Raw genomic sequence first — 13,423 nt, forward strand, 5'->3', positions numbered from 1 at the left:
AGTTGAATCATTTGAAGGAAATGGAAGAAATTTTTTTTCTTTCTTCAGGATAAGGGTTATTAAAGAAAATTCTTTGAAAATTCAAACGCAACTAAGTAAATTAAGACAACTTAGGAGAAAATGCAGTGAAGATGAAATACAAAATCTCACAACTATAGTAAATCCTGCAAGGCCCATTCCAGGTAGGGTATTTTACTTACTGTCTTAAAAGAAAACAAGAGGTATTTTAACTGTTTCCTTTTGTAACATGTTAAATTCAAATCTAGACCAAATTCTTTTTTTGCTTAGGTTTATCCTGGGTGGGTACTGACTTTTCTTTTAAAAAGTACATCTTTGTTTAATAAGCACAAATGTTCATTTTACGTAATATATTTTAGGAGGAAAGAAAAAATATTAGAAGACATGGAAAGAAATGTATAGTCTGGTTGGCAGAGATAAAACAGAAACCAATGAAACTAGAATGGTCCTGAATACATTGTGGGGGAAATGTCTTTGATTTTGAAGTCATGTTGTACTTAACCCCCTTTTTCAGTATTATATTAACTGTGAGATATCATATTTTAAAGAATCTTGATAAACCTATGAAATAAAGAAAAGTACAAGATTTCTCGGGCCTATGAGGGACCTTTTTTATTTTTTCACTCGGTGATGACAGCATGTTGGAAAAGGGAGCAGAGGTTGATATAAATTAATGATTTTTAGAATTTCTAAAATATTAACTGTAGAACAAAAGGGGAATGGTCTGTTCTCAAAGACCTTGCTCCTCAAGGGGATGGTAACCATGAAATGGGGACAGACCCAGACAGATGGCAACAAGGAACGGCATAGGGGCATCCCTTCTCTTTCTACAGTTTTGCATTCTGTTCAAGGCCCCCAGGCCACCTACAGCTAATAGACTCATAAAACCTTTTAGATCATGGGTAGAGGAAAAAAGTACACAGCCTTAAAGAGCTTACAGTCTTTTTGGGAGAGTGACATCTACACACATAAATAAGTAAAACATATATACAAAATGGAATACAAAGTAATCTCATGGTGCAGGGGGAGGGCCAGAGATTGGAAAAGGCTTTGGGTAGGAGATGGCTGAGCTGAGCCTAGAAGGAAGGCAGAGCTTTTAAAAGGTGAAGATGAAGAGGGAGCGTATTCTAGGCAAGAGGGTTCTCTGTGTGGAGGCAAAAAGAAGAGGGATGGAATACTGTGTATGAGGAACATAAAGAAGATCAATTAAACTTGAATATTCATGAAGCATATTATTCCTGGATAACTATGAGATTATCCTGGAAAACTAGATTGGAACTAGATTGTAAAAGCTGCAAATGTCAAACAGAGAGAATTTAGCCCTAAGGGAAAAGAAGACACACTGCAATTTCCTGAATAGAAGAGTGATGTAGAGGTAACTTGGTGGCTTAGTGTCTAGAGCACCAGTCCTGGCACTACAAAGACCTGGGTTAAAATGTGACTTCAGACACTTCCTAGCTATGTGACCTTTGGCAAGTCACTTAACCCCAGTTGCCTAACCCTTAATGCTCTTCTGCCTTGGAACTGAGAGTATCAATTCTTCTAAGATAGAAGGTAGAGTTTAAAAAAAAGTGATGATGTCAGTCCTGTACTTTGGGAATATCAATTTGACAGATGTGATGGATGCTTTTGATTACATCAAATTAAAAAGCTTTTGTACAAATACAACTAACAGTCAAAATGAGAAGTAAAGCAGAAATTTGGAAAAAGTTTTATAGTTTCTTTGGATAGAAGTCTCATATGTTCTAAAATATTTATATTAGCTCTCTCTGTAGTGGGAATTGAGGGAATATCTGTTAGTTGGGGAATGACCAAACAAGTTGTGGTATATGATTGTGATAGAACATGACAGTGTGACAAATGATGAGCAGGTTAGTTAAAAAAAATGGGAAGACCTACATGAAATTATGGAAAGTGAAATGAGTAGAACCTAGAGAACATTATACACAGCTATAGAATTAATGTTTGAAGAATAGGTGAATGAAGGTCCACTTCCAGAGAAGGAACTGATAAAGTAGAAACACAAAAGATAGTTTATATATGCTTTTTTTTTTTGGTCAAATGATGTTTCCTCTAATATATGGTATGGGGTCATTAGGGAGGGAGAGACCTGAGAATTTTGATGTAACCAACATATTAATTAATTAAAAACATGATAAAAGTCAACTATTGATATTATTGTTTTTCTTTTCTTGGCATTACTACTATATTTATTTGTATTATATATATATATAATATATATATATTTCTCATTTCTTATGATATAAAACCATTGCATTCATGTTACAGTTTGTAGGATTATTCCTGAATTATGGTACACCTTAGGTTGGTTGTTTTTGAAATTTATTTTTGTAATGTAAAATCATCCTTCCATTACAGATATGCCTTTAGTCATAATGGATCACTTTTCAAATATATTTCTGGTTTTGATTTGTTGGCATTTTATTTAACTTTAAAGAAATAATTAATGATACTTCTCTGTAGTCTTTTTTTCCTTTGCTTTATTGTTACTGCTGTTATACCATCTTCTACATGTTTTAAAAATTGGAGTTTGATTAAAATCTCTTAGACTTGCTATTTTATAACATAAAACTTTCATAAACATCTTGGGTAATTTTGTTTTCCGTTCCAATAGGCATGACACTAGAAGAATCTCTTGATTTAGATTGTCTTGATGAGTACCTTAATCGTCTTGAAGAAAAATATGAAGAAGTTAAAAATTACTCATTGGTAAAATACATTCCACACATGAGAAAGGCTGACTTAGATGAAGAAACAATCCGGGCTTTACATAGGAGAGATGAAGCAGAAGCACTGAACAATGAATTACGGCTTCGGTATGAATTATTCTGTAAAGAGTTTGAAGTATGTAAATCTGCTTTATTTATTATCACATGTACATTGATTATTTTTATCTTCATAGTCATAGAAAAACAGAAATGGTTTCAAGTGCATTTCTTTCCTGGATAAAATCAGACATGAGCATTTCTTTTCAAGACTTTGTAATCCATTTGAGTAAAACTCAAAGACTTTTACAAGGTAACTAATATTTTAAAAATAACTTATGTCATGGAAGACACAACTTGAAGGCAATGACTTGATAATTTAAAATCATGAAAAGCTTAGGAGTGGGCTGAAAATATGCTCAGAGGCTGCAGAATTGAATTTTTCTTTGCTGCCAGTGTTATGAGTATATTGTTTTAACAACTTTCAAGTCATCTACCAAAAGAAAAAAAAATAGGAAGGAGGTAACCTGAGCAGATGACTGGAATTGTTTTAGTTCAGTAAAGAAAATGGTAGGAAATCTGTAGTACTGGTGATAATAATATGCTACAATTTTGCATGAAATCCTTGTGTTAAATATATCATTATTGAGTTGTATTTAGGAGATGACAGGTTTGCAAGGTTAAATGCATCCTTAAACATCTCTGGGTGTTTCTAACATTTCAGATGATCAAATTCTTATTGAGGAGTTACTTGAAGAAGATCCACACAAGGCCAAGGAAGCTGAAGTATTACTTGACTACATTGAAAGGCAAATAGAATTAGCTCATGTATAGCAATTAATAGACTTTTGTTCATTTTCTAGCTGGCAGATTAATGTTTTATAAAATATTTATTTTTTAAAAAATCAGTGCAGTCGGCAGTCTTAGATTTTAGGTTTTTCTGGATTGACATAATGTTAGTACAAATGAGCTGTTTCTATTTTGCATCTTTAAGCCCTTTCTCCAAGTCCCAAGCCATCCAAGATACAATTGTCCCAGTTAATGCTGCTGCTTTTCTCATCATGCCCAGGCCTTAGATACCTTCACTTCTTTTCTCTTCTCCTTTTCCTAACTGTACCCTAGTCCAGCTTCCAACCTCATCATTCAACTGAAACTGCTCTGTCTCTAAATATGCCAAATCAAGTGACTTCTCAATCTCCATCCTTTTTGACCTCTTTTCAGTCTTCAACACTGTAAATCACCTTCTCGTTATTCTCTTCTCTTTAGGTTATGATGATACTATTCTTTCTTTCTTGATTCTCCTCCTACCTATCTTATTGTTACTTTAGTTGAGTCAGAGAGTGATGACTTGTCCAGAGCTACATAGTCAATAAGTGTTTGAGATAGAATTCAAACTTAGATCTTTTTTGACTCCAGTATTCCCTATGCTATGCTACCTGTGGGGATTGGAAACATAAAATGAGGCCTCTTAGACATTATCAGAGTAATGCTAGAATTATTTTTTTATATTTTATTATGTTATTTCCTACTTTATGCTTAGTCTGTGTCAGACCAATTAATAAGTTTCTTTTTATTTGGATTGGGGATGGACATTACAAAATAAAATAGGTTCAACGAATTGTTCACAAATGGAGAATATGAGTCTGCAGCTATTTTTGCAGTGAATAGTCCTAGAGGAATTCTTCGAAACATAGCAACAATGAAGAAATTTAAGAGTAAGGATTTCTATATGATTTTTTTGGGGGGTGTGTGAATGATGGTGTGGGATGGGAGGTGAATAGAGGGACCTGTGATTACATTGGTAGAGAGAACTCCCAAGGAGGACACTAAGAATGCAAGTTATCAGTTTATGGTGTTTGAGAGGTCCCTGGGGGCACAGAGAAGTTAGTGACTTTCTCATGGCAGTTTATAGCTATTAGAGAAAGGATTTAAACCAAAAAGTAGAGTCACTTGAGTACTGGATCTCTATTCATTACACCTTGTGCCTGTCATGGGAAGATCATATATATATATATATATGTATATATATATAAACTTTATAAATTCCTTTTATCCAAGAGAGCAATGTTGTGAATAAGTCACTTAACCTTTTTGTATCTTAGCTCCAGTAAAATGGGAGGATTGGGCTGAGTGATTTCTAAGGTCCTTTAGAAAGTTGAGCTTTAAGTTTTGGAGATCTTAAGGTAGGGAAAGTTCAGTTTTTAAAAAGGAAGTCAAGCAATTTGTATTTTTGATCAGATGTATTTTATCTTAATGAACCTATGTAAAACTAGTTTTAATTTGACATAAAGTTCAAAGGTAAAAATTATGAGACAATATATTAATATATATACAATTTAGTCATTCCTTTAAAAATATTTTTCCAAGTACATGTACACATAATTTTTAAACATTTGGGTTTTTTTTTAATTTGAGTTCCACATTCTCTTCTTCTAATTGAAAAGGTAGGCAATTTGACATATATTTGATATTTTGAAGTCATGTAAAACACATTTCCATATTAGTCATATTGAAAAAAGAACGGCAGACCAAAAAAAACCTCTCTTTTTAGCTCCTTCCCTGGAGGTGGATAGAATTTTTCTTTATAAGGCTTTTGACATTACCTTGGATCATTGTATTGCTGAGAACAGTTAAATCACTCACAGTTGATCATCATAAAATATTGCTGTTGCCATGTACAATGTTCTCTTGTTTCTGCTCACTTCACTTTCTATCAGTTCAGGTAATTCTTTCTAGGTTTTTCTGAAAGTATCCTGCTGGTCATTTCTTAGAGCATAGTAGAATTCCATCATGATCATATACTCCAACTTGTTAATGGGCATCTGCTCAATTTTCAATTCTTTGCAACCACAAAAAGAGCTGTTACAAATATTTTTGTACAAATAAATCCTTTTCCTTCTTAAAAAAATCTTTTTGGCATATAGACCTACTAGTGGTATTGCTAGGTCAAAGGGCATGCAGTTTTATCACCCTTTGGGTATATTTCCAAATTGTTCTCCAGAATGGTTGGATCACTTCACAACTCAACCAAGAGTGAATTAGTGTCCCCATTTTCCTACATCCCCTCCAATATTTTTCATTTTCCTTTTCTCTCAGATTAGCCAATCTGAGGTGGTACCTCAGAGTTATTTTAATTTGCATTTCTTTAATCAATAATGATTTAGAGCATTTTTTCATGTAACAATAGATAGCTTTGATTTCTTTACTTAAAAACTTCCTGTTCCTTTGACCATTTATCAATTGAGGAATGACTTATAGTCTTATAAATTTGACTCAATTCTCTAGATGTTCGAGCAATTAACCTTTATTAGAGAAACTTGCTATAAAGTCCCCCCACCCCCAGTTTTCTGCTTTCTTTCCAATCTTGACAACATTGGTTTTCTTGGTGAAAACCCTTTTTAATTTAATGTAATCAAAATGACACCTTTTATATCCTATAATGCTTTCTAAAAAACAAGATTTGTTCATAAATTCTTCCCTTATCCAAAGATCTGACTAGTAAAATATTCTAGGCTCCCCAGTTTGCTTATGGTATCTCCCTTTATATCTAAATCATGGATTCACTCTGCTATCTACTTCAATTTAATGGGTGAGTTCATCCTATTCACATTCACAGTTATGATTTCTGTATATTTATTCTACTTTTCCCTCCAGTTTATTCTTCTCTCTCATTTCTTTCATCCTGTTGTTCCTCAGAAGTATTTTGCTTCTGATTACCACCTCCAACAATCTATCCACCCTTCTTTCAATCCTTACCCCCTTTCTCTTATTCTCCTCCTCCTTTCCTACTTCTTTTTAGGGTAAGAAAGATTTCTATGCCCTACTGAGTGGGTATGCTTTTACCTCTTTGAACTAATTACAGTGAGAGTGAGGTTCAAGTGTTGCACCCCTCATACTCTCCTTTACTGTAAACACTCTTTAACGTGAAATTTTTTTTACACCAAAATTTATCTCAGCACTTTTCTGTGGTAGCCAAAAATTGGAAACAAAGTAGATACCCATTGATTGGTAAATGGCTAAGCAAATTGTACATGAATGTAATGGCATATTACTGAGGTGTAAGAAATGGTGAAAGTGATGAATACAGAGAATCATGGAAAATCTTATATTAACTGATGAAAAGTAAAGAAAGCAGAGCCATGTAAACAATATACAAAATGCCTTGGTACTGTTTAACTCATGTTGGTAGAATTGAATAGAGTTGAATAAGGATATGGAATGGGAGAGCATATTTTTTAAATGACAAGCAATTTCAACTATCAACTCATATATAAATGATAGGTCTAAATTGGAGAATGAATGTCAGACCTGTCTTGAAAACTGAAGTACTTAAGTCTTAAACTATAAAATTTCTTCACAAATGTAATTTTTTCTTTCAATTAATCGACTTATAACATTAATTTTAAAAGTTTTGAGTTCCAAATTCACTCCTTCTCTCCAATTTCTTCCCATTGCATTGAGAAGGCAAGCAATATGATACCCATTTTATATGCAGTCATGCAAAACTTTTTCCTTTATTGACCGTGTTGCAACAAAAAAAGGCAAGAAAATAGTGAGAAACAATATGTTTTAATCTACTCTCAGAGTTAATAAGTTCTCTTCTAGGAGGTAGGGTAGCACTTTTCATCATCTTCACAAGTTTTAAAGGAACACCCTATAAAATATGAAATGAAATAAATAATATTGTCCAAAACATTTGACTTTTTGTTCTCTTCCCCCCCCACCCCCAGGTGCTGGTAAAATTAGAGGGAAAACTCTTCCTTTACTATTATTCTTTGAGGCTCTCTTTAATACAAGTCGTGCTGCTAGAAAATCTATTAATGCTCAGTTGACTGTGGAAGGAATTAAATGTGGATTAGCTGAAAAACGGTTGGATCTAGTTATGCATTGGGTTACCCGGCAGAAGTAAGTAAAACAGTGCTAAATTTATTTTGACATGGTTTTTTAAAGAGTATATTACTATTCTCCTTAAAATATTTATTTCCACATTTCAGCCCAGAATTTTGATCAATAAAACACGAACTTATTTCTTGATTTAGGCTTTTATAACAATTAGTTAAGAAAATTTTACTGACTACCTGTGAAGTCATTGTTAGAACATTAGCAAGTTGCAGCCAGCGAGAGGAGTAAGGATAAGAAATCAAATGAAATTAGTAAGAATCTCAGGGACTTGATGGAAGCTAGGGAAGCTAGGAGACAGAGATGAAGAGGGAAAACATTCTGGAAATGGGGGAAAGCAAATTGAGAGTATAGGAAATTAGGAGATGGAGTGTGGTGTTTGAGGAATAGCAAGGAAGTAAATATATCACTAGATTGTAGGATACTTTGAGGAGAGTAAATTGGAAAGAGTCTAGAATGGTAGGAAGGAGCCAGATTGTATAGGGTTTTAAAAGCCAAACAGATGAACTTATATTTAATTTTGGAGGTAATAGGGACCCAGTAGAGTTTATCGAATACAAGAGTGACATGATATGTTCAGACCTGATCTTTAGGAAGATCAGTTTGATAGCTGAGCAGAAGATGAATTGGAGTGTGGGGAAAAACTGAGGCAAATAAGTTTACTGTGATAGTACAGGGAATTGATTGGATATGTGGAATAAGTGCCAGTGAGGAATTGAGATTGAACCTGAAATTAAAGCATGGATAACTGAAAGGACAATGGTACATTAAAAAATAATCAAGAAGTTCAGATAAAGGGGGAATTTTGGGGGGAAAGGTAATTAGTTTAGTTTTATACTTGTTAAGTTTAAGATGTTTATAGGGCATCCAGTTCTAGTATTCAGTAGGAAGTTGGGATAAATAAATAGATCTGAAAATCTTATGTATAGAAATTATAATTGAATACATGGGAATTGATGAAATCACCAGTTGAAATAGCATAGAAGGAATAGATGGCTAGGATGAGCCTTGGGCAGTTCCTGAAGTTAGAGCTATGCCTTGGATGAAGATGTAGCAAAGCAGACTGTGAAAGGGTAGACAGACTGATGGAGGGAAAATCAGGAGAGAGCTGTGTCATGGGAGAAAAGTGAATGTTAAAGAGAGGAGACTATCCTCAGTATCAAAACCTGAAGAGAGAACTAGAAGCATGAGGATTGAGAAAAGGCCATTAGATTTGACAATCAAGATATCATTAGTATATAATAATAATGAAAATGAAAATGACAACAATATATGAAATACAATAGTACCTACTCTGTGTTAGGCACTTTGCTAAGTACTTTACAAGTGTTTGAAGAGAGAATAGATTCAGTTGAATAATGAAGTTGGAAGCCAAACTAAAGAGAGTTTAGCTAAGAAAGGGACAAGAAATATGAGACAATAGCAAGCAGGGATGGTCTAATCAAATGAAGTTTTTTTTTTTTTTTTGTAAGGATGGGGACTATATGGGCAAGTTTGTAGGCAGCAGGGATATAGCTAGCAGACAAGAAGGGACTGATGATTAAGTGAGAGTGAGAATGGTACAGAAGGCAGTCTACTGAGGGAGACAGGATAGAGTGAGATCAAAGGTACATGTGGAGGTATTAGCCTTGGCAATGAGCATGGCCCTCTCATCATGTGAGACAGGGTGAAGGAATGAGATGGTGGGGGGAGACATCTAAGTAATATAGGAGGAATGGAAAAGAAGGAGCTCTTGGTAAATGGCCTTAACTTTTTTTAGTGATGAGGCAAGGTTCTTACTTGAAGAGTTAGGGAGAAGATATTCCATGGGAGATTTGAGAAGGGATGAAAAATTTTAGAAAATCCTCCGTGCTAAATGTCTCAAGGAACTATAAAAGGATGCCTTGCCACAGTAAGGGCCCAATTGAGATGAATAATTTGTAGTGAATTTACTTGGCATGGACTTGTAATTTTTTCCAGTTTTGTTTAGCAGAACAAAAATATAAATAAAGGTTGTGTATGATGGGAGTAATCCAAAGTTGGGGCTTGGTAGAGCATGATCAATGAAATTATGGGGTAATGGATTCAGGAGCAGAGGATAGTGTAGAGATTAATTTATTCCCTGAGAAGTCAAGCTGGGGAAGGGAAGAGACTTAAATCAGTGCAAAGGATTATGACCTGGGAAAGATTTGAAGTTAAGACTACGGTTAGAGTAGAGGTTATAAGATAGAAAAAAAGATGGACTGATTTTGATCAAATAAAGGAATTTCAGAATTCATGAACATAGAATGTGGGTGATGGCAAAATGAAGAGTATGACCATCTCTCTTTTTAGCTGAAATGAATGAAGGAGCAGGTCATGGGTAATGAGAAAATTGAGGAATCAGTAAGTTAGAGTGTTTGAGGGAGTATCAATATATATGTTAATACTCCATTATGAGGGTATGAGATGGGGATGAAAGAAAAGCTGTGACTATGTCAGGCACTGAACTCATTGAGAAAGGAAGAGTGTACTGGGGATACCAGAATCTTCTTTGGGTGATAACTGTGGATTGAATGAACCTCAAAGAAGGAGAGGTTACTGGGTGATGAGGGAAGAGGGAGACTCTGGAAGTTGGCAGGAGAAGGATAAAGTGAAGAAGTCATCAGGATTAGAAAGAGTGATGAGGCTGACCAGGTCATCAGGAAGGAGCCAGGTCTCTGAGTGCTAGAAGATGAAAGGATAAAGGAAAAGTTTAAAGATGAAAGCAGGTTTGTTAACTGGAGCAGGCATTCCAGAAAGCACAGTGGACAGGATTGACCAGAGGTAGGACATTGTGGGAGTAGGGTTGAAGAATTAATGGAGCAGGCAGTAGAGGATGCAGAGGCTCAGAATTACTGAGATGGGGAAGAATATGACAGGGCAGGGGTATACTAACTTTTGAGGAAGGAGTTTAAGCAGACCATGAGTGCCTGGAGAGAAATACATTGAGAGAGAGAGAGAGGTGATTATGCTGTTCAAAGCCTTCCCTCGGTGTACCTTGGTTGGTTTTGTTGAGTTTTCTGAAGCAGGCAGGAGCAGATGAAGGTACAGACTTAAAGAGTTACAAATGAGAGATAGTAACTGTCTATTTGAAGTGGGTATAATTTGGGATGTTGCATAAAGCCCTGGACAAAGACTGAAACCAGAGTCTTGGACCTAGGAGTGGTCCAGGATGCTCTCGAAAGCCTCAGAATCAAGCCACAGGCAGATAGGCTGAATCGAGAGGCTTTCCTGGAAATCCTAGGAGTGAGGGCAGAAGCTATAAAGGGGCAGTCTGAAAGTTCCAGGATCAAGAAGACCACAGGCTTTATATTTTTATGTGAAAATGCAAGTATTCAAATGTAAATAGTTATAAAGAATGTTTATTTGGCTTTATGGATGTTTAAAGTTAAATGAATAATAAAGCACTATTATATATGTGTAATAAATACATGTATCATACCTATCACATGGTGGACTAGATTCAACTTAGGAGCACCTCTGATTCATTTTTTTTAACCAGCTCATCCCTTTTGTTATTTTTTCATTCACGTGTAGAAACAATTTATTAATAATTGCTTTCTGACCTTTTGCAATACAAATTCTCCCTTTCCCACTCCTCAGGTCACAAATAATCTGGTATAGGTTATTTCAGTGTTGTCATGCAATACAAATTTCCCTATTCCTCATGGTGTGAAAGAAGACAAATATCACACATGTAAGAAAGAAATCATGAAGGAAAGAAGACAAGAAATGGCATGGTTCTATCTACATCCTTACTCTGGCAGTTCCTTCTGTGGCTGTGGATAGCACTCTTCATCATGAGTTCCTTGAAGCTGTCTTGGGTCCCTGCATTGCTGATAATAGTTTAGTCCTTCATTTGATCATCGTACAGTATTTCTGTGCTGTATACAATATCTTCTTTTTGGAAGTTTATGCCAGTTTTTCTGAAATCATCCCTTTCATTGTGTAAAGGTTAATCTCATGAACAGTGATAATTGGTTTAGGGGAAACTGTTACAGTTGACAGATGAGGGAGATGGGGCGGGGAGGCAAGAGGCAAGATGAAATGACTCCCAGTTGCTCTCCCTATTTCTCCACTCTGGGCTGAGGCAATAGTGGTATATCTCGGAAATTCGGGAATTACAGGTGATGAGCCTGTGCTGGTATGTTGGAGGAAGGTCTCCCCTATTGAATAATGGTGGGGAAACCCCAAAATAGAAGTGCACAAACCACCCAGAAGTACAAGCCCCACCTCAGTCCGCCAACATAGCAGGGGGCCTGACTGGCACCAAGTAATGGCTGGTCTATTGCCTCAGGGTACTTGCTTCCCCAATGCCCCTTGTACAAAGGCTTTCCCTTAATCTGACTGCACTTTAATAAATAAAAATCCGGGTATCTGGAGGTGGGGTCCAGTAGTGGGTATGAGGTGTCCCTAGAGTCTTAACCCTTACGTCCTCCTTCCTGAGCCCTAGGGCTAACCAGAAATTCTACTCTCCTTACACAGCTATTTTATTCATCTAAACCTTAGTATTAAGGAATGGGGACAGGAAAAAAGCAGGTGCTGAAGGGCTTTAGGGGGGCCCTGCTCAAAGGCTGTTGAGTCCGAGGCCCCTCAGGTCCAGCAGGACCTGAATCACTCTTCTGAGGTTGAGGAAGATGACAAGGTAACAGCAAGTCTCAAGCTGGGAAGCTTCAAGGTTGATTCTCTGGGCAATTCTCTCCGCTGGCTCTACCTCTTTTCACCCTCAGATCTTGGTCCAAAGGTCCCTCCTCTTCCTGGGATCTCTCCCAGGATCCTTTGCTCTCCTGTTCCAAGGGTCTTCCCCTGTCAGTCAAACTCAGCCTCAACATTCCATCCTCTCCCTTGCATCCTGCTGTTACAATTGTATTTTAGGGCACAATAGTATTCTGTTACAATCCTATGCCTCAACTTGTTCAGCCATTCCCCAACTGATGGACATCCCTTCAGTTTCCAATTTTTTGTTGCCACAAAGAGAGCTGCTGAAAGTAATTTTGTGCACATAGGACCTTTTCCCTTCTCTAGGATCTCGGGGATACGGACCTAGTCGTGATGTTGCTGGATCACATAGTATACACAGTTATATAACTTTGGGGGCATCATTCCAGTTTTATTTATCCTGTCAAAATGAAAAATAGGAACCATTTGCTGCTTTCCAGACAACATCAAGTAACCTTCCCCTCTTCTGTGTCTTCCCTTTGGATCTGTACAGGGAATCCCAAAAGTTACCCTTGGGACACCGTATATAGTCTACATGACTTGTGGTCAGCAAATAGAAGATTCAGGCAGTTTCTCCATGTATTTAATTTCTTACTATATCAATCTTACTTCCCCTTTGTTGTGATACTAATAAACTGATGGAGAAAAATTAGATGTGTGTATTTGTGCATGTGTGTGCACATATATGTTCTTATATTATTAGGCATACATATAGGTTTATATAAATAATATTTGTAAAACACTTTATATAATTGCTATGTAAATGCAAACCATTTTTACATGCGATTTTACAAATTGCAATGTATCAGTGTGGAGAAGCAGCATGGCATAGTGAGTAAAGAGCCAAAAAGACATGGTTTTATGTCCTGCCTGACACTAATTGGTAATGTGACCATGGGCAACTAACAACCTCTCAGGACCCAGGGAAAATCTCCAAAACGGTCTTTTCTCTCTAAAACTATAAATTACAGAAAAGTTACTGGTATTAGAAGAGAAAGTTTCCACAGGAGAAGTTTCCCATACTAATGAAAGCACCTACCCCAAAATTTCAATACTATAAT

The 13,423-nt window shown here is 36.2% G+C and overlaps 1 protein-coding gene across 1 annotated transcript in view; it reads left to right on the forward strand.

The window, feature by feature from the left end:
• Window positions 1-13,423, forward strand: part of CLHC1 (clathrin heavy chain linker domain containing 1) — a 63,619-nt gene that overhangs the window by 23,199 nt on the left and 26,997 nt on the right. Inside the window, exons 6-11 of the mRNA XM_007476812.3 lie at window positions 49-182; window positions 2,654-2,855; window positions 2,942-3,057; window positions 3,469-3,553; window positions 4,353-4,459; window positions 7,475-7,649. Of these exons, the coding sequence (XP_007476874.1) occupies window positions 49-182; window positions 2,654-2,855; window positions 2,942-3,057; window positions 3,469-3,553; window positions 4,353-4,459; window positions 7,475-7,649 (819 nt within the window). The remainder of the gene's footprint in view (window positions 1-48; window positions 183-2,653; window positions 2,856-2,941; window positions 3,058-3,468; window positions 3,554-4,352; window positions 4,460-7,474; window positions 7,650-13,423) is intronic.

Source organism: Monodelphis domestica, chromosome 1 (genome assembly GCF_027887165.1).
Source record: "Monodelphis domestica isolate mMonDom1 chromosome 1, mMonDom1.pri, whole genome shotgun sequence".
NCBI lineage: Eukaryota > Metazoa > Chordata > Mammalia > Didelphimorphia > Didelphidae > Monodelphis > Monodelphis domestica.